The sequence below is a fragment of the Protomyctophum parallelum genome, assembly GCF_964188405.1.
Source record: "Protomyctophum parallelum genome assembly, chromosome: 18".
NCBI classification, from domain to species: domain Eukaryota; kingdom Metazoa; phylum Chordata; class Actinopteri; order Myctophiformes; family Myctophidae; genus Protomyctophum; species Protomyctophum parallelum.
The window spans coordinates 26190388-26218090 of record NC_139716.1 but is presented as its reverse complement, the minus strand read 5'-3'; the positions used below and the strand labels follow the sequence as shown (position 1 = coordinate 26218090).

The following is a 27703-nucleotide window of genomic DNA, read 5'->3' as shown; positions in this document are numbered from 1 at the left end:
GTTCAGCTTTTAGTTTTTACACAAAACCAGACACATATACAATATGTAAATCATATACATTTTATTAAAAGGTTCACTTTACAAGTACATTAGCTGTTAGATCAATGGGCTTCCAGAATCACGACTGATTCACTCTTGACTACATACATACATACATACATACATACATACATACATACAGTATGAACAACCACAACTCCTCAACAAACGGATCAAGTAGAAATAAATGATCTGAATTTCTGAAACAGGATTATCTCTGGCTGAGACCAGAGCTGAAGATCTTATGAAGATATTGATTTTAAAATAGTGACATGGTTTAGGAATTATTGATGTCACAAAGTTCATCCTACTTTTTTTTAATGGGACGCACCTGCTGTGAGTCCCTGCTTTTATTTATACAATCTGTATATATGTCCAGTCAAGATAAAGCTAAGTAGATGAAAGCACTGTGATGCAAAGAGTACCCAAATAATTCACTTTTAAAGCTGCATCCATTTGATATATAATAATAATAACAAAAAAGATAATTAACTGAAGATCACCATTTTAGATTTCTAAAATAGAGAATAAAGTCTGTCAGCATTTTGTCATTTTGACAACCGAGAACCACCTTCTACACTACATAAAAAGTAGCATGTCTTGTTGTTGTGTGATAGCCATCATTTGTCTATATATTCCAGGATATCTGTCTGTCGGTCCTATCCTTTACATATCTTGAGAACTGGTCATCCAGTCAACTTCACACTTGGCATGTGTATTGCTGAGTAGCCTATACCGTCGATTGGATGACCAGTTCGCCTGGCTGTAAGCAGCCATTCCGCAGTTGTCGACAGCGTCGCAAGCAGCACCTCGGTCCGAATGTCTATGCTCTCTCTCTCCGAATGGACGTGCTTTCGAACAGCCAGGCCCAGAATGGCACTTCACTAGTTTTTAAGTGGTGCAAACAAAACCTCAATGGTTGTATTTTACAGTAGCCTTCATTTATCACATTGTGCGTTAAAAGAAAATCAGTGTGTTTGCAGATATTGAAAGGTAGTGTCGTTTCACAAAATGAAAAGGCACAGATGAGTGGCAAATGAAGGGCGGAATGTATATGAAACAAAGACACATGCATATGTTAAAACACATACATTACAGTGTAAACGCTCTCAACAATTGGTCACTCATACGTACAGACTAACGTACATTACAAACCCTCACAAACAAAGCCAGAACAGAGCAAAACCCAGAATTAAGTTAGTTAACACTCTGGATTTCACTGTAAAGGCTTCATCATTACAACATTTGATACAGTGCATACATGCAAGTAACAACGTTAGTTTAATTATTCTCCTTGGATAAAGTACCATTTTCCCAGTAAAGTTAAAGTGCTTTTTAGTAAGATTGCTAAAATATCTACCCTCACTCAGTTCATAAAAAACATAGTTTCCAGTGAAAACATACACATCAAAAGATACCAACAATGTGTTGGAACCAGTAAGTAATGATCGTTAGAAACTGTTATTTTATACATAATATAAACATGATACATTCGATTAAAAATCCTTTGTGGGGAAAAAACAAACAAAAGAAATGTAGGCGATTTTCCAGTAAACTTCACCGCCATTACAGGTAGAATCCCAAACTGGGAAACAAATAAGACAGTACCATGATCCAATGATTTCCAGTTCTGACTGCCAAGTGCCAACTCTCTCTCGCTTTGTTTTTGTCCCGGTTTACAGTACAACAAGTCCTTGGTTGAGCTTGTGGATACTGTATGTGACGTACAGTTATAGCGGCACTGCCTTCATAGTCAGCTGTATGTATGCCAGCCAAAGACATACAATCATACTATGTACAGTTTCACTTTGTAGTTTTTGTTCATCTGGAAATATATCACTCACGGTAACCTGGCTCTCCACACATTGAGAGCGAGCAAGGTCAGGTGTGCGCGTGTACGTGCGTTTGTGTGCGTGTGTGTGCGTGTGCGTGTTTGTGCTGGCGGGGTTAGTCACGTCCATGTGTGTCATCGTCGTCATGTGTGAGAGAGGACAGTTTGCATGGCTGAGTTACTTTTGAGTTTGAGCAGCACCTTTGTGTTGTGATGTCAGTCAGTCACTTGGTTTTCCCTCTTTCTTATTAAACACGACTCCTCTTCTTTTCCTTAATATGCTAAACTTACTTTGATGCCATCTCTGATGCCTTTTATATTTATTGCGCTCTGTCGCGCACACACATAATCACCATTTCTCTCCCTCTTTCTGTCACACACATCTTTGTTTTACTCACACCATACAGTATACAATCTCTCTCACTCTCTCTCTCTCTCTCTCTCTCTCTCTCTCTCTCTCTCTCTCTCTCTCTCACAGTCTCTTCATGGTCTTTCCCTTACACGTTGCTAATGCGCACGTTATGCGGGCTGCTATCTCTGACCCGGCCTCTGCTACTCCCCTTCTCCTCCCCCCTGTAGCTCTCCTCCAGCCGCATCTTCTCCGGGTCAGTGGGGCCTCCCCCCTCCTCCTTGGCGTCCGGCGGTTGACGCCGGGACACCTGCGCGCGGGGTGAGCTCGGCAGCACCTGCCTGATCTTGGCCACCTTGTCGAAGAAGGCGAAGTCGGCCACGTACTTCCCCGACGGCGAGAGGGAGACGACGGGCGGGGAACTCGTAGCCCCACAGGATCTCGTCGGGCAGGTAGGAGGTGCGCACCTGGCAGGTGGCGGAGGTGGGCTCCACTGTGGCACTCAGGATCACCAGCAGCTCAAAGTCGGCCACCTCCGGGTCGGTCCAGCCGCCACCTATAGATAATACAATTTATAAGTGAGGGGCGCTCTTATCATCGTACATCATCATACATCATCTCATTCCGGCAATCAGAATTTGCGTCCTCACCTTCGTCCTCAATGTTTGTGTTGCGCAATGATCGTTATTGATCCTATAGTATAGACACAATCCTTCTGTCTGACATAGCTCCAGTCCACCAAATACACAAACAAAAAAACAAGTCTGTCTTCTCTTCAGGCAAATATTAGTTGCTGACTATGAGAAAGTGGATAAAACAGAACAATTACGCAACCAAATCGCACGCAAGGCTATTCTATGTGATCACTATTATTTATGTATTATAAATTATGTAAGTAACTCATATGAGTCATATCATAACTAATTTAACAGCAATATTTGATTTATCTTCCATCACTGAGCTTCCCCTGAAACTGGGATGCCCGCCTGTCACTGAAGACCTCTGGTCTAGACTCAACATTTCTTTGAAGACTTTAACATTTAGAAGAACTGGGGTAAATGAATAATGTGGTTTACAGGGATATTCAGTATGTGTGTGCATGTCTGTGTGTGTGTGTGTGTGTGTGTGTGTGTGTGTGTGTGGGGGGGGGGGGGGGGGGGATCTGAGGATAGGCAGGCGGGATACCCTGCCAGGGTGTTTTTGCCTTATTTGAGGATCCCGAAATCTCCAAAACACAAATAAACCCACGTACCACCCTCATCCTTCGCGGAAAAGGCAACACACAAACTACATGATATTCTGCTGCACAAGCAATTTCCATTCATCATCACACAACCCACATTACACAGAGGACATGCTAGAAGGCATACGACCTCAAACAAACACACACCTGCATCAACAGGCCTCACTCAGAATTCAGACTCGGTCATCTGTCCAAACAGCCCTCAATCTAACCCAGACCTAGTAACCGCTCTCATTCAGGCAACAACACAGGGTTGTTGCACTTCCCATTGCAATTAGAACGGCAGACTCACTCCCAATCTTCCGCCATCGTCTGAAAACCCACCTCTTCAGACTCCATCTTCGCCCTATAGCACTTGCCGTATACAGCACTTGCCCTGCCCTATAGCCTCAGCGAACTTACAGGCGTATATGCAAAGGCTAAACTTATGTAACTTAGATAGCATTGTATGTAGATTCTATAGTGTGTACGCATAGTTTCATTATAAAGATATTCCACTGTTCTTAGCTTACGTATGATTCATGATGACTATTTTGATGTATTACCATGTTTTTGTTCTTGCTTACTGTAAATCGCTCTGGATTAAGAGCGTCTGCCAAATGCCTAAATTGTACACTGAGAGACAGACAGGTAATATGTACTACTAGACGGACACACAAGAGCAGTGACAGAGACGGATAGATGGCAAGACAGATACCGGTTTATCACAACCCCCCTCCCCCCTCCCACACACACACACACACACACACACACACACACACACACACACACACACACAAAGGATATAAGGATAAAGGTTACAGTGCATGGCGAGATTGGCGACAGAGTGATGTTCTATCGTTCTACTCCACTGCATGGTTGGACAGCCCGGACACTAGTGCTCTTCTATAGACTCCTCTCCTGTCCCTTGGTCACGCCACGACTTCACCACAACATGTCATAGAAACATTTACACTCGGCTGGCAGGGTAAGCTAGCGTTCAGCGTTCCTAACAGCGATACAAAGTCTTCCATACAAGAACACAACCGTATGGGGTGTCCCGGCATAAGAGTAACTTCACAGGGAGGAGCAGGGCTAACTATAAGCCCCTGAGCGGATTACCACTGGGGAGTTCTGTTCATTCAGGGACATTGGCATCAAAGTGCGCCCCGAGAATCAAACGTTTTGGGATGGTGGTCAACCCGTAACAGACGGGCACCATGCAAGTTGAATCTCTGCTGCATCTGTGTGACTAAGATAGGATTATATATATATTGTCTGTTGTCACTGTCAGGAAGAATGCATGTATCATTCTTCATAGTCTATATCATTTATAGTATCTTTTCATGTATTTCTTTATATTGTATTCATCTGTGGGACAATGTCTGTAAAAGAAGCAAAAATAAACTTCACAAATAGAACTCTTGTGGGCTCACGAGAGCTTGTAGATCAGCTATTTTCGCTACTTTCGAGAGAGAGAGAGAGAGAGAGAGTTATAACTTTATTTTAACTAATCTATATGCCATATATATATAGATATAGTATATGGTAAAGGGTGTTAATAAAGTATATTAATTATTAGCACATCTGCAGTAGGTGCACCGCTGTCTTTACTGCAGGGCAGACAGACGAGAGTGTTTTGCGGAGAAAAATAGCAAATCTACTGCAGAAGTTTTGTTTTTGTTCTCTCAAAAGGTGTCTTTTCGGCATAATATCCTATTGTAGATTTATAACAGACAACCAGACCAAATGAGGGATTTAGATTTGGTATACCATCAAACTTTACACTTTTAGAGAAGGGATTTACTGTATGCAACAGACAGACGCTATTAGCCTATATAATATATCATTGATACTATCAGGAGAACAGAACACAGTCCCTCGCGATATTATAACTAGAGCTAATGCAACGTGGATTAAGTATAGAGGGATGCATTGTAAACCAGAGAGGGTTCAAAACGAGTGTGCCGTATAGGAATGCAGAGAGGGTGGAGAGAGATATACGGGGAAAGGAAAGAGAGAGAGAGACACAGCGAGATGGAGTGAGATGAATGGAAACAAGAAATGGAGGGGCGGAAATAAGAGATGTTTAGGTTACAGAGAGGAGCAGACACGGTGATGAGAGGAAGTGCAGAGAAGAGAGGATGTAGAAAGATAAAGATTAATAACAACTTTATTGTCCATAAAATTTACATAAATTTGACTTCGGCACACCGGCATTCAGCAATTCAACAATAAAAAAATAAACATTAATTACATAAAAATACACAAATGCATTAAAATACTATATAAAATGCATTCACAAAGGAAAAGGAAAGAGTAGCCTACTGATCCTTTTCACAGCAGATGTCTTGACAGGGAAACAGCTGAAGGTTATGACATTAACTGTGCGTGTGTTTCATTTATTTGTGACCGTGTACCAGCATGGACAGCTCCTGTACAGTTACAGTAACGCCACACTGGCACACAGAAACCTTCACCAATAGGGCCAATTGGGGCCGCAGCTCAGGGACCCTTCAGGGAAACTGGACTGCTCACTACTTGGTTTTAGGCCCTGAAAAGGCCTCCTGGGGACCTTCATTGGCTGTCGATGTTGGCTGTAAATTTTGATAAAAAAAGATGCAAAAAACCCCCAGAAAAAACACGAACATTTCGTGCGCATGCGTGCTACGGGCCCCCCCAAAACAATACTGGCTCAGGGGCCCTTGTGGGGGTTAATCCGTCCCTTTGCACCTTACATAAAACCCAGTATTACCTTCAGCTGCGTTTACCTGTCAAAATGGCTGCTGGGAAAAGGGTCCGCAAGAGGATGAAGAGTGTAGCACAGACCACAAAGTCAAGTCAAGTCAACTCCACCCGGAGACTATAAATGGCAATATTAACAAAATGGGCCTGGTCAGCAAATGGGTTGGAAATTGAGCGATCAGCACTCATCAGCTGTTACTGAGATGTCTGTAGTGCTGTAACGGGATCTGTGCAGAACTGCACCCTGGACTGTATGCCATTGTGTTCTAATGAGGGGGCGTCTCTGGCAATCTCTTACACACACATTCCATGCCGAGAGACCTCTTCTACTCTTGTGCCAACCCGGCCCATAGATAGCCATGGGCGGGCAAATGTACAGCACGTGATTGGAGCTACGGTGCAAGCGTGTGAGTGAGCACACAGACACGCTCGAAGCCTACTATCACACTATAATCCTACTATAAAATAGAGAAAACTCTGTCTGTCCATTTTTCTACATTTTCTCCTCAGTGGGTTGACCAATCAATCTGGAATTGCACATGGACAGGAATTCACAAATTTGTGAACTTTCTCCTATATGGGTTGGTTAATTGAATCAAATGAATTTGAATTTCCACATAGGCATTGACCATTGGGCATATCATGCAGGGATCTGACAAAGCAGATTTTTCACTTTTCCCAAATGTATGAATATATATGAATTTGTAGTTACGGTACACTGTGTGTATTTGAGGAGGTGCACACGTCCCAATCACTGTAACCGTCTGAGATTAGGGCTTTCACTCCTGTCGGCCCGTCGTTAAAAGTAGATCTTTCCCTCGTATTTCTAATTTATTTAAACAATGTCATGCACATTTGCCCAGTACATAGCCTATAACTGCAGGCCTGGTTGACTAGATTTTTAATACAATTTGAAGGTTTTGCTTCTGAAATGATCCATTATTTACATGGAGAAATCCTGTCTTAACATGCATCTCAATGGGTGAGAAGGACAGCTTGACCTGTCTCTTTGCTGCTTACATGCCTATTGGACAAGGACAGGTTTGGGAGGGACTTAGCGAAGGGCTAATATCGTTCTTTTGCTTCTACAACTGTGACTGGAGGAATTTGTGACGGCGTAACATGGAGCATATTTGGATGTTTTTGTTTAAAGTGGACCGGGTTGCAAGGAAGGAAGGAAGGAAGGATAGAACGAAGGAAGCAAGTGAGGAAGGAAGGAAATATAGGGAAGGAATGGAGAGGAGGAACAAAGACGGCTGAGGAAAGGGGAGACAAGAGGGCAACACAGGAGTTGATGTATGACCTTTGGCAGCCCAGGCTCTGAGGGGGCTCCTGTCATCTAGGATGTGGTAGAAGGTGAGGGGGATGATGAGGAAGGGGCTGTCGCTGGATGTGTCCACCTGGAAGGGCACGTTCCTCTGGTCCAGTCGCACAGTCTCCCCTTCCTTGGTCAAGGAGGTCTGGAGCAACTTCCCTGTAACCTGGTGAGCAGAGGTGGGAGTCAGTCACATAACGCAGAATAGAGCATTTCATCCCAATCTCAAATGGAAAAGATACTTATTATAAGATTCTGAATTAAACATGCCACATATCAGTGAGTGAGTTAGGGCCTTTAGGGAGACGCAAAAGTGGAAAATTACAAAAAGTTAAACTACATGTACATTACATTATTTTTGTGAAAAACATTTTCACATAAGTTGTGAAGTAGGCTATTTTCATTTGGCCATTGCCCAAGCCCACAAGCATTCCAGTTTGTCAACATACACTGTAAATGTATGTGAAGAAGATGCCATGTACAGTTGGTGTTTCCTATAGTTTGGCTCCATTAAACACCACATTGTGATTTCTGCCGCTTCGTTCACAGTCTACTCTGCATACCTATAGTAACTTGCCTAATTGCTTTTTAATTTATTGAGAAATCCTGATAAATTATTAATGTTAATGCAAGTTCCTAGACATTCTAAAGCATGCTATGGACAACATGTATAAGCTGACCGACCGTATGTGTAAAGCTGTCAGGATCTGCCTTCCGTGTGTTGTGTTTGGTGTTCCTGAATCTTATTTTGATGTGATGCTTTTGTGTTTCCTGTCCTCCTTTGTAGTAGTTTCCTGCCTTGTCTCACCTTCCCTGATTTTTGGTTCTTTATTTCACGTGTATCTTGTTTTCCCCAGCCAGTTCATCTTGTTCATCCTGTTAATCTTGTGCCTATTTAAACCCTGTGTTTGGTTGTGTTCTCTGTTGGATTATTGTTTTGTGTCCTGAGTTCCAGGTCGGTTTTTGTTTCCTAGTGTTAAGCTCCTGCTTTTCTTTTTTTGAATAAAGAGTTCCTCTAAGATCCCTACTTCCCTGCATTTGGGTCCTACTTGAAAACCACCTCCTGACATAATAATCCAACCATGAGTTTGGACCCAGCGGGAAGAGTTTTGTTTTTTATTTTTCTAAGATGCCAGCAGTTTGGAGCAGGCTACTAGTAAGCCCAGGTCTGTCAGTGCTCACACCTGTGACACATGCCTGTACTCTGCCATCTCTGACTCCTGCCCATGCCTTGCTCACCCAGGGGCCTCACGTTCCTCACCCTGAGCATTATGGAGGTAATCCTGAGACATGTGACTCTTTCCTTGCCCAGTGTTGGGCAGTTTTTGAGGACCAGGCACCTGCCTTATCCACTGAACATTCCCGCCTGGCTTATGTGAGATACATGCACACAGGAGAGGTGCTATCCTGGGCTATTGATGTGTGCGAGGAGGAACAAATGTTTTGCTCCAGCTACTCCTCTTTCACAACAGAGCTGATATGAGAATAGTTTTTGGTTCTCCAGTGACTAGTGTACCCGAGCCCGTGCTGCCCAGCGCCTCCGAGCCCGTGCTGCCCAGCGCCTCCGAGCCCGTGCTGCCCAGCGCCTCCGAGCCCGTGCTGCCCAGCGCCTCCGAGCCCGTGCTGCCCAGCGCCTCCGAGCCCGTGCTGCCCAGCGCCTCCGAGCCCGTGCTGCCCAGCGCCTCCGAGCCCGTGCTGCCCAGCGCCTCCGAGCCCGTGCTGCCCAGCGACCTCCGAGCCTGTGCAGCCTGTGCTGCCACCTGACCAATATTCTCCTCTTCCTATGCCCCTGTCTCAGTGTCCGCTACCCCTGTCTCCATGTCCTCCTGAGCCTTTGTCCCCATGCTTTGCAGAGCCATTATGTCCTAGCCCTCTTCAGCCTCTGTGCCCTAGACCCAGCCCTGCTCATAGTCCCATATCTAGCCCTGCTTATAGTCCCATTTCTAGTCCTTTCCCTGGCCACCTTACTTCCCCAGTTTTGCAGCCTTTCTCCCCTGTGTCCCAGTATGCCAGCCCCTTGCTGTAACTTGGTATCTGCAATGTGTTCTGTTGCTGCAGGGTGAACTACGGGTAGCATTATAGTATAATTGATGCCTTACAGCCTATTTTAGGCCTATGTGCCTATTTAAGCCCTGTGTTTGGTTGTGTTCTCTGTTGGATTATTGTTTTGTGTCCTGAGTTCCAGGTCGGTACACTGTGTGCTACCACCCCAGGCCAACATGGCGCCATTGCCCGAAGAAAAAACGTCTTTTAAAAATATTATTTGTAATTACTAAAACGGAATCCCACGTTCTTGTCATAGATTCGGTTAAGGGTTATATTAAAAGTTAAAACATGATATAATACAAATTATTAAAATCATCAAAACAATGATTAAAAACATCAAATGTATCTAAAATAACTTTCACATACAGTACATACAGACAGACAGACACACACACAGACAGACATGCATGGGATTCTTTTCTTGCCCACATGCCCACGCACACAGTGTGTATACCTGACATCCCAGCAGCAGGCTTTTGCGCATGTTGGCCACTCTGATCATGAGGCAGGTCTGTCCCTCATGACTGGACACCACCGCATGCTGACTGAACTTCACTGTCTCTCCTCTTTTCTTGGGCCTTGCCACCTTTAAGACACAAACAGACAGAAACATTCACTCAAAATCAAAAATTTTCACCCAGTGTCAATTATCTAATGTAATCCTGGGCTCTACACTCCCTCTGCCAACCTGGGGAGAGCAACGGACTGACCTCATGCTTCCTTCCTGCATGAAGAGTCCAAGCCGCTTCTTTTCACCTGACAGGGGGGAAGTTTCCCCGGTTGGACATGGAAGGAACACGATATTCATATATATTCCTGATAGATAGATATCTGAGTGAGTGAGTGACTGACTGACTGACTGACAGACTGACTCATTATCATTCTCATTCATTCATTACGCTCTAACGGGGGGGGCTCCACTGGGGACGGAACGGAACTGTACCGTGGGCGGAGCGGAGCGGAAGCAGCTAGGTGGCTCCATCGACAATTCGTCCGTCCCGCCAGGAGTTCCGTACTTACTGTTTATTTTTCCCTCTGAAGGAGAGGTGAAGGGCTGTGTAACCCCCGCGTACATGCGGAAAAATATAGCGCTTGCATTTTTTTAAGTATTCACGCGCGGAGCTTATACGCACAACCTGTGCACTAGCAAGGGGGGCACACGGCCGCCCACTCGTGCCGTCTGTAAAATGAAATTATAAACACACAGAGATGCAATGACAGTTGAGTTGAACAAAGTTTGGCAGGGCCTGGTGGTGGCTGCTGCACACACAGCCACACACCAGTCCATACCATATGCATAGGCACACATGTGCCCCGCCTACCTCCCAAAAGCTCTCCTAGAGTGTAGCCGTGGTCCCAGGCTGTAGGCTAACGTGAAGGAAGTCAGAGATCGTGCAGTGGGCTTTCTCGGCCTCGAGTCCCCCCCCCCTCCCCCCCATGGCGCTATATACCTTGGCGAGGAAGGTCCCAGTGATGAAGATCTCCAACACCATGGTGATGACCAGCTGGAGGATGAGGAGGATGATGGCAAAGGGGCACTCCTCCGTGATGCAGCGGAAGCCGTAGCCGATGGTGGTCTGGGACTCCAGGGAGAAGAGGAACGCTCCCGTCAGGGTCTTCACCTCCATCACGCACGGCGTGTGGTTGGCCGGAGGGTCAAACTCTGGACAGACCAAATAAAATGTCATGATTTCCAATAAGGCTATAATACAATACAATACAATACAAAAGAATCGGTGCAACAGTTCCTTCGAACTAATTGATTTAATCGGTTTTGATTATTTGGGGAGAATGTGGTTTTTTTAATAGTAAACAAATAAACTAAAATACACAAATTGACAGATCAAAGCTCTCAAGGTCTCATCCCAATGTGTACGAAAGAAAGAAAAAAACGTATATTAAAACATTAAACGCAGTTCTCAGTTATTCAGCTGATTGAAAATAATCGATAGTTATAGCCCTGTGGCCACTGGCCACACACATTTGAAAGGGTTCTCTGAATAAACCACTGTATAGCTCCACATTTCAGGACAATAATGAAAGTAGATTCTCTGTGCAGAACACAAGATGTTTGACTCGTCAGGGGAAGTGTACAGGACGAGGCCATGTGAAAGGATAAAGGGTCAGGTTTTGGGGAAGTCTAATTCAATTAGCTACCGCAGAACATTGAGACTCTGTTGCGTCTTGGCCTGGACGTTCTATTGGCATCTCTCCCTCTGGCACTGGACTTTAAACTCTGATCTACCATGATGTACCACTCACACGCTACACATCTCTCTGTGCGTCTGTCTGTCACCGTCCTCTTTGTCGTGCACATGAACTACACGTTTTGGCTTTTCTCCTCTCTCTGGGATTATATACGTTGTCATTGTCATCATACTATAATTCTAACAATGTCTGTCTGTCTGTCTGTCTGTCAGAAACACCGCCTTATCTCCTCATTGCCTGCACCAATCACTCCCACTTTTCACACAGGCATTGACCATATGAATATGGAGGTCTTAGGTTCGATTTGACACATTCATTATTAATAAGGCAAATATCTCACAACGGGTAAGGGCTAGTACAATAAAAAGGATGGACGACAAAAAGTAAATCTACTTCATTAGGATAAACACAAAAGACGCTGTCTTTCTATCACAGACGGCCGTAACTGAGTGGGTAGAACAGCCGTCTAGTAATCTGAAGGTCACTGGTTTGAATTGACCCTTGGCTCGCCCAGCCACGTGTGTCAAAGTGTCCCAGTGCAAGACACTTGGAGGGCGGGTGGGGAGAGGTACAGTATGTATGAGAGTGTTTTGATGTCACTAAAGTAGAAAATGTATTAGAAAATAAACACATTGCTTAATAAAACTGTGCCTGTAGTGAGGTGAAAAGAAGATGGTGGCTTGATGGCCCGGATATCGAATGCGACCCGAGGCTATCTTCACCCTCCCAATGACTTATTGTGGGGGTTAGCAGAGATGGAGTACTCGTAGAGAGGCTGGGGAATTTGGAATTGCCTTATTTATCAAATTGGGACATGAAAGGGAGAAAATGTTAAAAAAAATTCTTGTCTGGGTTCAACAACATAGTATTTTCAATATATATATATTTTGAAAAGAAAAGAAAGAACAAAAGTGTGCCTGTGCTAGAGAACACTTCACCCCTAACAGCTTCCAACCGGGCGCTCATCAAAAATCCTTCTGACCAAGCCCTTTGTTGGGTGAATGAAGACAAGTTAAAGTGTGTGTGACCCTCACCCAGTAAATCTCCGTGCACCAGGGCTATCAGGTACCACAGCACCCCGAACAGGAACCAGGTCCCCGCAAAGGTGAGGGAGAAGAGGAAGAGCTTGTAGCGCCACTGCATGTCCAGGAAGGTGGTCCAGAGGTCGCGGATGTACAGCGCCGAGCGGCCGCTGACGTGCTCGATGCGCACGTTGCTCCGGCCATCTTTGGAGAGGACGCGCCGCCGCCTCCGCAGCGCAGAGGGCGTTAACGTCCCGCCGGCAGCTCCGCCTCCTCCTCCGGCCGCCGCCGTCGTCCCCAGCAGGGGCTTGGTGATGTCAGTCTGTGTCTGGGAGTGGCACACCTTCTGCGGGGACGAGCCCTCTGACGAGGGTGGGGTGGTGGTCGTGGTCATGACTGGAGCAGTGAGGGGGGGAGGGGTGGGAGAGGTGGATAGTGTTATGATTTATGACCTCGGTGACAATACATCTATCTGCATAAGCCTATTGATAACCATGGCATGATGATTGTCCACTACTGTATTGGAGGGAATATGATGAGATGCATGCTTCCATAATCTGCCAGGGATGTCATAGATCCACTGTTCTTTCTTACCGTATATATTTGTGTGTGTGTGTGTGTGTGTGTGTGTGTGTGTGTGTGTGTGTGTGTGTGTGTGTGTGTGTGTGTGTGTGTGTGTGTGTGTGTGTGTGTGTGTGTGTGTGTGTGTGTGTGTGTGTGTGTGTGTGTGTGTGTGTGTGTGTGCATATGTTCTCCGCGCAACCCAAATCACAACAAATTGAGGAAGGAAGAGAAGGTGGTAGGAAGTGAGGTATAGGGACAGTAGGCGAAAACAAAATGGGGAAAGGGTGGAAGAGAGGTGAGAGGAAATGGGACAGTAGGCGAAGGAGGAAAACATTGAGGGACAAATAATGGCCAATAAAGAGGGAAATTGGAAGAGAGGAGAGGAGGTAGGAACAAGTACAGAAGGTGAAAGGTGGGGGGGGGTGCGAGACTCAAGGAAGAGAGGCGAAGGATCCAAGAGGGACATTATAGGTGAGGTGAGAAGGAGTAAAAGTGAAAGAGGAAGGAAGGAAGAGAAGGTGGTGCAAGGAAAATATGTGGGGTGTAAGGGTGGATGGAAGGGAATTAAAAAGTGAGAGGGGGAAAAAGGAGACAAGAAGATAAGAGCAGTATAGGGGTTGGAGGGTAAAAAAGCAAGGAAAAGAGAGAGAAAAAAAGAGGGCTTATATAAATGACAAACATTTTTCAAGCAGACAGAAGCAGTGCTGTGCCTGTCCGAGGTGGTCAATTTAAGACCTGTTGTCCTTTCACTCTCCTCGCATCGGTATAGCAGCTGGCCCTTTCAAAATAAAGGACACCCTTTCAGCCGGGGCGTCACAGCTGCTCTTTCACATTAAGAGTGCAGCACTGTCGGCTCACTCACGTGTCTTATGCATTACACACACACACACACACACACACACACACACACACACACACACAGAGCACGGCAGCTGAATTTGAGATGTGGGGTTCACTCACTAGAGTGCCTTTTTCATGATCCAAAAAAAATCAAAGGAGGGCTTTCAGTTTTGAATGGAAGCTTCTGGGAGCAGCCTCTGCTGTCTCCTTTCCTTGACCAATGTACCATGATGTACCACTGTCTGAACCCTTTAAAACCGGGAAAGCATCTGTGTAACCACTTATTTGACCATTATAGCAGATATATATAGCAAATCATATTATTTTTCGTTCATCCTGATCTGCTAGTAAGAGACGTTGTACCCTGAACAGCTCAACAGTGTGTCTATATAGAAACAATTTGAAGAATAATTTCTGACTGCACGCAAACACAGTACAAGGTCACTTTACCACAGTATGTCAGGGCAGGGGATCAAGTGGTTTGCGATGTACAAAGTCAAGAGTGTCTTTACAAAATATCCCCTGAATGCCATGTACACCTATTGTCACTGCAGGGCTATCCTCTGTGCATCCCCAACTTGAGATTCAACTTTAGTTGTTTTGAGTGAGTGAAATCCATTGTCATATAAGCTGACAACATTTGCAGTTTCAAGACGGGGTTAGAATAGAGAAAGAAAGAAACAAGGAAATATGAATATAATGCGAGCAATGGTGATACATTATAAAGTGCATGTTTAAACATACAGTAGCAACACCAGGCAGTTAAAATAGCAGGAGGTATAGAATCGTGTCTCTTGTGCATGAATAGCAATCACATGAGACAGAAATTCTTCCAGTGTACAGTAATATAAGGGGAGGAATATTGTAGCAGGTAAAAGAGCTGGCAGATTAGAATAATTATCTTGTGCAGATGAGACATTATTTAGCAACAGATGATACCAAACATGTCGGTATATACATAAGTGTATTATGTATATACCCCCCCCCCCCCCTACTCATGCGTTGGTTAAATGGCCCTTTTGTCTGAACCTGCCTCTGCTTTCCGGAGCCAATATAGGAAGAAATATAGCTGACTAAAACAAAAGCCAGAAAGCTAAGGCGTTCTGCTACGCTCTGACCTCTCGCTCTCTCTCTCATTCACAGAGCCTCTGCTTCTCTCTCTCTCTCTCTCTCTCTCTCTCTCTATCTCTCTCTCTCCCCCTCTCACTCACTCACTTACCGAATTACACTCTCTGTCTACCCACATCCTTACTCTTTCCCTCTCTCACTCCCTTTCCTAAATATTTTCTCTCATCCAACTCTGTCTCTCTGTGCCTCCACACACACTCTCTCCTCTCCTCTCCTCCCTCCTCTCTCTCTCTCACTCTGTGCTAGAGCTCACACTATGTGAATGAATAGAGATCTGTGTGGATGACTGTGCTCGGAATACTAAGAGGTGAAAGGAGGGCGGGGGGGGGGGGGGGGGGGCAGAGGAGGCGGGGTCAAGGGGGAAGCACGTGTGATTGGCCGTGCACATACACAGCTGAACTCTGAACCCCATGCGGTCCCTGCCTACACATACAGTAAAGACAATATGCTCATGTATTGGATGTATAGAGTCCGGGGCCTCTCAGTCAATACATACCAGTTATTGTGTGCAGTAATGAAGTTGAAGACATAACAAACATAATGAGTGTGTTCTCTGTTTTGTCAGATTTTTTTATATTTTTAACCCGATGATCATCGTACAGAATGTCACATTGTTCCACTCATTTTCAACATTTTCCTATGTCATTAATATACATTAGACTGAGCTGTAGAAAAGAAAGTCCCCCCATTCTGTGTTTCCTAGAACTGGAGGTCTGAAAATAAATATTAACATGGTGAATCACATCTTGATGACATCATCAAGAGCCAAAGAAGATCCTACTTTGAATGTAGCTCTATGGGGCTGTGCGCAAAAATCCTGGTGCTGGGGGTGACGAAGGTGTTGCCTAGCAACCGGGTCAGCGTTAAAAGTAAATTTTCAGCGAGACAGTTTCAAAGTACATTAAAATGACGGAGAATTCCGTCAGAAGCAGACAACGGTTGGCAGGTGATTGACATCAACGGGAGGAGAAGGTCTTGCTGGAACTACAGTATAAACATGGGCACCAAAATCATGTTCAACATGAAAGAATATTGTGTACAATAATACATCCTAATGTTGGATAATGTGAACATTTTATATTGCTAATCTCATTCAGCAATTAACTGAAGGTATCAAATGTAGAGGAGTATAAAGTACATGTGAATGTAATGGATTATATATACTAGCGGAAAATGAAAATACTCTACTTGAGTACTTAGTTACTTTCCTCCACTGGGTGGAAAGTAACTAAAGTCAGGGCTGGACTGGCCACAGGACGTACCGGGCATATTCCCGGTGGGCCGCGACCGTAGGGGGCCACCATGATAAGACAGGCAGGCAGGCCAATAGGCGGCAGTCCACCAGGAAAGGTCACTGGCCATTCTGCCAGTGCCATCATGATAATTTCACTGTACCTGTATCAGTGAGTGACAAATAAACCCTCTACAAAGGGTTGTGTAGTTGTCTGTTGGTTTGTATCATTTATGTTGTTCAGTAAAAGTGGTGGTATTAGGGCTTGTTTGTGTGTGCCTCGACGGAGCGGGCGGTAGAGTTTCTGCTATCTGCGCGCGGGTTGTGGTGGGCCGGTCTGGGCCAAATTCACACGAAAATGACCGGGCCGAATTTTTGTCCCAGTCCAGCCCTGACTAAAGTAACTGGGTGAAATGTGTACAGTACGTTGATGCTATAGGCTGGGACCAGTTTGCTTTGATCAATTAAGGGTTTCCAGTTTCCAGAGGAAGTAGCTGTACACGAGCAGAAATAGTTTGGGCTGCGCTCCTAAAGTTAAAGTTAGGTAAAAGATCCGGGCCACTCAATACTTTCATGTTTTATCCAGTTTGATCCAGAAGTACTTCTGATGCTTTTAACCGCTTTTAACTATTGTTTCTCCTGTGAGCACCTGGTTGTGTTGTTGTTGTTGTTGATGTTTTTTCTAAAGTTATTTCTTATCTTAAAAGTAACGTTTAGCATATCAACAGACCGAAGCATGGTTACTTCCTCTGAGAAGCGGAACCAAAGTCTGAAAAAGACCAGGTGTTCCATACTGCAGTGCAGTGGTTTTCAACCTTTTTAATATCAAAGCCAGGTCCATTATTTATTCTGCATTTGATCCACGGACCACCATTTGATGGGATTTAGCCTCTCGGACCCAAAAACGAAAGAATATTTTGTTTTTTGTCCACAATTCCATGCTGTTGGCAAACGTTGATCAAAATAACAATTATTCTACATTCTCTAATTGTGTAGACGTGTTGTAAATACAGTAATGCAGGTGTTTAACAATAATGTAACTCTTGAGAGCATAAATTGATACCAAATGGACCCATACAGGTCCATTTGGTTTCATTTTAAGAGTTAAAGATTTATAATGGTCCATTTGGTTACCGACTCTCCATAATTTAATTAGCTGGGGACCATACCTGGAACCCCCTCAAGGACCATTGGTTGAAAAACACTGCTGTAGTGAAACACCTGGTAGAGCTTAGAGTGTGACGCTATATTTTAGAGTCTAAAGGCTGATCCTGGTACTCTGTGAGGAAAAGCTTTTGGGTACAGGCTTTAGTTCCGACATACTATTGGTCCGACTCGACAACCTATAGCTCAAACCCTAACCTAACCATGCGCTGCTCCGCAAGCACGGAGCAGCGCATGTTCGCCTTAACGCATGTTCGCCAACCTTAATCCGATCGTCGCATGTCGGTCCTATGGTTTGTCGGATAAGCGTGCGCACCCCGGTCTTTCTGTGGGGTCCGTGACTACTAGTGCCAGAATTGTAGTGGATCTACATTGGATTTCTTATGCTAATGGAGCAAGATGTTCCATGATAACTTGGTCCATGTAATTGGACAGTAAATTTAGCAATATCTTCTCATTACAATGTAAACATGTAACACATGTAAATATATAATATTGATGTGCCACTCCCCAACCCCCCTCTGTCTGCATGTGCCTGTATAAAACCCTACTGGGTTTTATTGGTTGTCAGGGAGACGTCACAAACAATCAGCGGACAGGCTCCGGGGTCTCAGGAATCAGGAAGAAAAGTGAATGGCAATTATGTCATGTTTTGGCACAGATCAAAGCATGTTGGCGAGGAGGACATTTACTGTATATAGTTACATGGTGACTATATTATGGTCTTGGCAGACAGCAGAAACTGTACCACAATTAGTAGGGGATTTATTTGAACTGTTAATTGCATTAAGATGAAGGGAACAATTGGTGTTAACTTTGAGACATTTAAGCTGTTTGTTATAGTATTTATTTATGGCAAGTCTGCACATACACTACAGTATCAGTGGTTATGGTTTATAATAATAATAATAATAATACTTTAACTGTGTGTGCGCTCGTGCATATGTGTGCATATGTGTGCGTGCGTGCGCGTTAGGTGTAGGTGTGCCCATGAGCAAGCACTGACTATGTCACTACTTGGCTTGTTTGTTCATTAATGCATCACAAAAAGACACTGGGGATGGGGAAGCGTGCCGTCACTCTAACACGCACTCTTGGCGTTCAAACGATCACTCTGGACTTTTGCAGCGCACGTCAAGGTTGGTGTCTTTTCCTCTCTCTCTCTCTGTCTTTCTTTCTTTCTTTCTTTCTGTGTATCCGTCACGTCGTCCCTCTCCAGCCCTCTGTCCCGTGTGTACAAGAATCCTTTGTGTAGGAGGAGACGGAAGAGACAAAAGCCACCATTGAAAAATACGACGGGGTTAGAGTGAAGGAGAGAGAGAGCAGGACACAGAGAGAGTTAAAGAGGGAGAGGAGTGCACGTCAGTGTCACACTGTGTGTGTGTGTGTGTGTGTGTGTGTGTGTGTGTGTGTGTGCGTGTGCGTGCAAGCCTGTTTGATCATGTGTGAGTATGTAATGCTTGACCTTGTGTGTGTGTGTGTGGGGGGGGGGGGGGGGGGGTTAGAGGAGGGGAATAATAATTGGTCGTATAGAATTGAGCGTGGAAGGGATAAAGAGAGAGGGGGGGGGGGGCACCGCACAAGACAGTCAGAGGCGGCTGGGGGGAGACCGCAATGAGGCAGAGAACTTGGAAGATTAATGAGCAAAAGACAGAGAAGGGGTAAAAATTAACAAAATAGGAAAAAAGGAGGGAGAGAGAAAGCGAGAGTGAAAGAACGAAAGAGGGGAGAGGAGAGTAACAAAGAGAAAAGTGAAAATGAGTTAAAGGGCCTCTTCACCCCTCTTGCAACGAGATCTTATTTTAATTATGTTTGGGAGACAAGAAACACACATCCTGGGATTTTTATGTGGGAAATTTGTGTTTTTTTTTTTTATATTTTAGTATTTCAAAGTGTCTGTGATGTCATGGACACTGGTCTCACTGCTAGATTACTACAATCACCATAATGCTTTGCTGCACTCACCCCACCGTGTGGAGAGGTAGAGGGGCTGTCTTACTGAGACAACATGTAGTCCATGAAGGAAGTGAGGCCAGTGTCCATGACATCACTGGCACTTTGAAATACTAAAATATCTAAAAACACGTATTACACACACAAAGAAATCCCTGGGAATGTGTTTCTTGTCTCCCAAACATCATTAAAATAAGATCTGGTTGCAAAAGGGGTGAAATGGCCCTTTAAGAGAGGAGAAAGGTTGAGAAAAGAGGAGAGGAGTAAAAGCAGGCTGTGTGGAATAAAGGTAGAGGAAAGGAAACAGATTGCTGACAAAAGCGTGGTCATTAGTATTCCAGAGGAGGGTTAGCCTGTACACCGTCGCCTCAAATCCACTGTCCGCCTCTACAAAGAACCCTCCAGCTCCCTGCACAGTGCGCTGAAAGGACCCCACACAGACCCAACCAACACAAACCTCAATGCATGTGCCCTCTGTCCACAAAATGCACTACAGTGCCCACCACAGCAGCCACCACAACGACACCAAAAGACTCACACAGCACTGTGTTGTTGAAAGGGACCCCACCACAGACCCAAAACAAACCCACTCAGTGCCCACAGCGCTTCACTGAAAGGACAGAACCTCCACACAACAAACACACACTGGATCTGCTAAAGCTGCAAACCGCTGAAACGGTTTAAGTGAGCTATATAAGGTTCAAATTAAAACCAGTGTAGTGTATTACACTCTAAACCAGTTTGAAACCAAACAACGGTTCCTTAGCTTTCCTGGCTTTCCATTCAGCCATGACATTAATGTCATTTACCTGCTGTTCTTGTTATTCGCAATGTCTTATCAGGGATTAGATAGACCCGGTGGGAAGTCTTTAGTTCATGTATAGATATGTATATCTTTCACATGTGTCTCTGGTTGTGTATGGTCTCTCTTGCGCGCACGCACGTGCATACACACGTCCATTTTGGGCATATCACTATATTACGTGTAAATTATTCAAAGGCCTAAATGCTTATAGTCTGTTGTACACCGGTGTCATGTGATGAAAATGGCACATCTACAGTATACAAGCTAACAATCTGTCTGAAATACAGACAGATCTCACAAAAATATGGTGAAATAGCACAGAATTGCAATTCCGTACATACAGTATGTGCCTAGAAAATCCAAAAATCCATGCATATTACACGACTACGGACTACTAGCAACGGAGGCGTGGCTATCACTAGTACGGAAGTGCTATTTCACCGTGGCTGGGTCGGGCTGGGTGAGTTCGGGTTCGACATTATTTACTATCCTGTCCGAGTCGGCTCTACCGAACTTCACAACGCTCGACTCGGCAGCTCGTTGGTGTCTCCCGTTACTCAAGTTCGGTAGAGACGGCATCCCTCAGTCATTGTCCATGGGGAGGACTTTGGGGTTTTTCTAGCCGTGTATGTACGGAATTGCAATTCCATGCTATTTCACCGTATTTCGGTGAGACTGGGTAGAACAAAACAAAGCCCCACCACAGAATCTGGACCAAAACAAATCTCATAAAACGTTTCATGTTGTGTTCAACACCACCCTGGGCTTTTACAACATTCACAATCATTTGGAAGTTGGTGTGTAAGGAGCCGTGGTAACCACGTGTCTGGCCGTCATCCTCGTATCTCAGCCAGTATAGCAGTCAGAAGAGTTACTGTGATGACCTACATGAGACAATCAGCACCAGCTGTTAGCACCATGGAAGGTGATTTATAACTGTCTGTGACGTTTAGCATGTTCTCCCAACTTGGCAGCGACTAAATGAACTGTCCCTTCTTTTATACCATACTGTAAATCAAGCCACTACTCCACTACTGTTGTGAATGAGAGAGAGAGAGAGAGTGAGTGAGTGAGAAGGAAACTTTTCTCAATGAGAAAGTGTGTAGTCTTTGTTAGAAACAGAGTGCATTTTAGGTGACCAACTGTGACTACAGTATGTTCCAACTTCTACAGAGAATTAAGCGCCATGCAGTCAAAACCACAAGTCAGTGTCCTTTGTTTTCCTTGCTGTTTTTTATTTTTATGATAATAGATAATAAGGCCCGTCTTAATGCACAGGATGTAGGGGCTGCAGACCAGAGCACCTAACTCGGGCATGATGCAGGCACCAAATGCAAACACCTGGCCAAAAACAGAAAGAAAGACTGGACTAAGTAACGCCGCCGAAATACTGTCTGGGAGTTCTGCCGAAATAGTGCTACAATGGTGTGTAAATGCATCATTTGACATCCATAAAACTATCAATAAAACGATTGCTATTACAACTGTTGTTTTCACATTTCTAAAGCCGTAAGACTTTACACGTAGATTGTTCGCCCCCCGACACCAATCACACGACACAACAATCACAGGCCTACACGAATATATAAATTATTATTATTAATAATGATAATAATAATAAGAGGAGCACCTACGTCCCAGGCAAAACGAAACGACAAACACATTGTACCACTACTGATAAAGATAGCATGAGTCTGTCCCTGCTATTACAACTGTTACTGCTGTGCTGTGCTTACTGCTGTGCTGTACTCCACTGAACTCCATCACCCCTTCCTTCCAGTCTACTGCAATACTACTGAGAGCGTAAAAAATGGACCCAAATGAACCCATCACACTTCATCTATGGTAATCACGTATTTTATGGCTGTGGCTGTCAGTATAAATTATGTGTCATTTAATGAAGTCACGGGATGTGTCTCTCTTGAGTTACAGACCCTTATGTGTTCATTTGGTCCCTATAACTCTGTGGTTCTCAAACTTTTTCATGTCGTGGACCCCTAAATTAATGTGTATTTCGCCATGGAGTGGACCCCCATGTGAATAATGATTTTCAAAGAATGTCAATTGTTTTTGAAAATAACTGATTAGCTGATGTGTATATAGAGCCTTGGGGTCATCACTTTGAGAACACCTGAATTGGACTGTGGACACTCTCAGAGTTACAGCCACAGGATCCATTTGGTTCCTAACTATAGATAATTTGTTTGGGGACGCCCTGGAACCCCCTCAAGGACCCCAGTTTGAGAACCAATGCTATAACTACCATGATGCATTCACACAGGCTCAGGCAAGCGGTAGACGGAAAACTCATTTTAGTGGACGGGAACAGGACGGTAAACGGGACGAGGCGGCACGCACGGTAGCCCGGTGGTCAGAACCGGCGACGGTGCCGTTCAATGTTACGGATGTTACGTAGGCATTGGGTTGCTGGCTGATGTTGTCAACAACGCGGGAGTGCACCATCTTGTATTGCCCACGCATCCACGCCGACTATCTGTTTCTTTCAATCGACTTTATCTCCAATTCCTTGTCCCAGATTGCGTGTCTGGTCAAAACAAGCTTTATTCCACGGCCCATAGCCGACACTGTGATGGTCTCGATGAGGCTTTCTCGCCGCCGATCGCAGGACCGGGAGTGGATGTGATAACACACACAGTAGTAACATTTGTAACATCGGGTTGCGGGTTTTGGCTCTTCAAAATAAGGGTTGAATGTGGGAAATCCTGGCGTAAATTACATAGAATGTATGAATTAATCCTGGCGGTCAAAGGAACCCATTGAACCCTTTCAAGGACCCATGTGTGCCCCTGGACCTCATGTTGAGAAGCGCTGCTAACTCATGGGTAATTTATGGTAATGGAAGATGAAATGGATCTAATAGGCTCTCCTGAAACTCTTTTCATATACGTGTTTGAAATAAATGATTTGAATCTCTGGCCTGATTGCGTCATCCGTCTCCAAATGCCTCTCAATTAGATCAGCGGAACTATAGTCAATGAATTGAATGTCAGCGGGAGTTCTCCTGATTGTTTTAACCCATTTTGGGCGGGAACCCCTTTTGGTGTTAGCATGCTTTAGCTAATGAAAAATAGCAGATCGAGATACGAGTGGCGCGCTACGAGCTTGTAGGTCTGCTATTTTTGAAAAATCAAATCAAATAAGTTACAGTATGTCTTAACCACTTAAGCCCTATACTTCGTTGATGGGGTCCCCCTAGGGCTATGTCCCCTCCTTATTTTTTACCCTCCAAGCCAAATCTCTTAGAATGTTCAGAATGTTCTCCTATTTTCATCGAAAATTCACCTGTTTTGAGATTAGGACATGCCAGAATAGGGATGCTACCGTTCATAACTTCATATCATGTGGTTATAGAAGCAAAGGAGAATCCTGCACTCTGCCCTTCACTCAACAGCAAAACATGGTTTATTGCAGGTACAATATTTCGGCTTATTAAACCCTCCCTACTTACTTAGTCTGCTCTTTTTTTCCCTCTACACCAAATCTCTCTTTACACTAACAGATAAATAACAGACATTGGGCCCTATCTTACCCCTTTTCCTTAAACGTATTTGCCATTTTTACTATTTTGAAAAACCTTTTAAAATAGTTCAACTAACCAATCTGCATCAGCACGTTGTGAGCTTGTAGATCGGCTATTTTAACTATTTAAAAAAGATTTTTCAAAATAGTAAAAAAAAAAGGCAAATAAATGTAGGGATGAGGCCTGGCCCAAGATATATAGTCCCTAAAGCTCACGACGGTCATCATGGTAGAGTTCAAGTGGTTCAAAGGTCTATAAGGAGTCTGACCGTTATTGTTGCTGTGTGCATACCAAATTATTTTAATCGGACATGATTTGACATGATTTGACATAATGTCAAATCATGTCCGATTCAAATAATTTCATTTTACATTACGTGTGAGAGAGAGCTTTTTGGCATCAGGCCATTTTTTGTGGGTACTTATCTATTATTGTTATAGAGCAGTGGTTCTCAACGTTGGTTCTGAGAATCCACAGGGGTCCAAATGCATAATAATTTAGGGATCCTTCTTGACATTAAAAAGTTTGAGAATCAATGTTAAAGAGAGCACTTCATTGCTAAGCTGTAGTGAAGATAGTGCATGTCGTTGCTTTAACTTTTTATCTGGGATGTGATGGTCTTGTTGCTTCAGCAGCAGCACCATGAGGCACCATCACTGGTCATAATGATGCACCATCACTGGTCATAATGATGCACCATCACTGGTCATAATGATGCACCATCACTGGTCATAATGATGCACCATCACTGGTCATAATGATGCACCATCACTGGTCATAATGATGCACCATCACTGGTCATAATGATGCACCATCACTGGTCATAATGATGCACCATCACTGGTCATAATGATGCACCATCACTGGTCATAATGATGCACCATCACTGGTCATAATGATGCACCATCACTGGTCATAATGATGCACCATCACTGGTCATAATGATGCACCATCACTGGTCATAATGATGCACCATCACTGGTCATAATGATGCACCATCACTGGTCATAATGATGCACCATCACTGGTCATAATGATGCACCATCACTGGTCATAATGATGCACCATCACTGGTCATAATGATGCACCATCACTGGTCATAATGATGCACCATCACTGGTCATAATGATGCACCATCACTGGTCATAATGATGCACCATCACTGGTCATAATGATGCACCATCACTGGTCATAATGATGCACCATCACTGGTCATAATGAGGCACCATCACTGGTCATAATGATGCACCATCACTGGTCATAATGATGCACCATCACTGGTCATAATGATGCACCATCACTGGTCATAATGATGCACATTGTGTGATGTCAGGTAGCAGGTTGGCTAATATATTCATTACCCCTACCTACTATACTGCACTGGTTCCCAAACAAACATCTTTGGGTCACGGACCAATTTTTGTCAATAATTTTCATATTCATTCAGATGAAGACTCTGTGTCAATGTTAATCTATATATAAAGGCTTGACTGGGAGCTTACAAAGTTACAGTATGCACTTTTTTGTTTGTTTCCTATACATTTTTCTTTTAGCTATTGTTATTTTAAAAGATTTAAAAAAATGTCCCTTTTTTTCAAAAGAATTGCACATAAATACGAATTCGAAGAAATTCCATAAAAATTAACAAAATTTAAAATAGTGAAAATAGCTGATCAACAAGCTCACAACACATCGTGGTATGTCTTTCTTGAGTTTGTAGATCTGCTATTGTCACTATAGTTTAGGTCCGGGGGTCTGTCTGTCTCGAGCAGAAATGTTGGGAACCACTGTGAATTCTCTGATCCTATTGCATTGCAATCTCTCTTGCATTGTGGACATGGTTGAGAGAACGTGTGCATGCCTATATCCTACTACATGTACTTCTGCAGGTGTAAGGGCCTGTGATAGGCTACTGAAAGAGACTGTAACATGTCCATCATCACACTTGTTTTTAGTCTACCAAATTCCAATCCAATCTGTCATATTGGGCTTAGAATAATCAACTGAAAGATTAGTCAGTGCTGTTTGGGATTTTGAGAATAGTAAAAAAACAACTCAATCAAAGACTGTGCTTTGTTCAGGCTGCATGTTAATCCCAAACAAACAGAGTTAAACAGAGTTCAGACCTGAAACTATGAGCCCTTGAATAATAAATCGTGCCGCTGATGTTGTCTCTCTTACCTTATTTGTTGACCTTGTTGTTGTGTGGCGTTCACGCAGTGCATGCAGTTCTGATACTTCGAGGTCTGTTGGTTTTACGGTCCAGATGAATACATAAACACAAAACAATTGTTGCCTAGCAGTTGTTGCCTATATATAAAGTTCTGCGTTCTTTTTTAAAATGAACAAACAGACCTCACGGTGCGGAGATTTGCGCACTTGTTGCCAACTCTGCCATGATGAAGCGCGCGCTGTTGGCGAGACGTTTTGCATGCGTAATCATCAACAGGCCTACGCTCATTCGTTGTCATTTTAGCCTACTATAACTGTTCTAAAAGAAAGATCTAACACTGCAAAAAATCATTACAAAGGAAAAAGAAAACAAGCTTTTATATATAGGCTATAAAAATCGATCTAGGCCAAAAAAAAGACGCGCAGAGTCTCAGTGAAGTGAAAGTCCGGTGCTAAACGTTTTAGTGACACTGGCGGTATACGGTACCGGTTCGGGATGACCGTTAGTGGGCCGTTATGTAAGCAGACGACAGGTTCACAGCATCTCTTCTCCACTTGTTGAGTCCCTCTGTGTTCAGTTCTTCCTTCGGGGGGAGAAGAAGTTATTCTTGTTCAAGTTGTTCATCCTCCTCGCCTCATGTGCGCATGAAGCAAGGCCATACCGTCTCTCTCTCCCCCTCTATATAAACCGGCAAAAAGTATTCAGTCGGTCACTGTTGTTTGAGGACATTTTAATTCATTAATTCAACTCTCCTCCCAGCCTCCCTCCCTCCTCCCACCCACCATTTATTTCTGTGTGTGCGACATCTCTCTCTCTCTCTCTCTCTCTCTCTCTGACTGTACACACTATAAATGGGACCCTTGTTGTGTGGCTCCTCAACTGTTCAGCCCTTTGTCAACTTTGTCATGTAAATTTTTGATGGTTATAAGATACAAGCCTGGAAGTTATTTCACTGTAACACACAGAGGTATTTACAAATCGCACTCAAACAATAAGGGCCTTTATTTATTGTGCGCCTTTTTAACTTGGCCGCTCGCAGTTTTTGCGTCGGCTTAAAACAAGTTGGCCTTTGCCGCGACTGAATGAATAATGTGCCGACATTATTCATTCAATTAACATCCCTGTGAGGTAGTGCCATGATGTCCGCCTGCGACGAGAGAAACGTGGGGCTTTTACACATGTTCATGCTGAGGTTGTTGGACTGACTGCACTGCACATGACAGTCCCCTGAATAATAATTCAATAAAAACAAACGCAACACAACAATTCCATTTATAACGGGCGGTCCGTTACCACGCGTGGTGGAATGTCTCAACTTTTCAACTTTTAAGCCCATATATGTAATATAGTTCTGCCTAACTGACTGTCCATTAGGTCTATGCCAGTTGTTTTTTTCAAAAAGTTAAAGGGGAAACCTGACACATGCCCCCTCCTCCCCATGTGGGGTTTGTTTTGTCGGGACTGGGGAGTCAGATTTACCGCATGCTTTGATAAGCGGCTCGGTGTTGGGGGGCAGACGCGTCTGAG

At 44.1% G+C, this 27703-nt stretch overlaps 1 protein-coding gene across 1 annotated transcript; it reads right to left on the bottom strand.

The window, feature by feature from the left end:
* Positions 1-44: 44 nt before the first annotated feature.
* On the bottom strand, positions 45-26826 carry kcnj10a (potassium inwardly rectifying channel subfamily J member 10a). Its single transcript, XM_083788980.1, is given in 7 exon segments — positions 45-2637; positions 2639-2775; positions 7490-7667; positions 10002-10133; positions 10999-11210; positions 12790-13173; positions 26185-26826. Coding segments are annotated over 6 exon segments (1311 nt in total). The 5' UTR covers positions 13172-13173; positions 26185-26826; the 3' UTR covers positions 45-2367.
* Between the last annotated feature and the right edge of the window lie 877 nt (positions 26827-27703).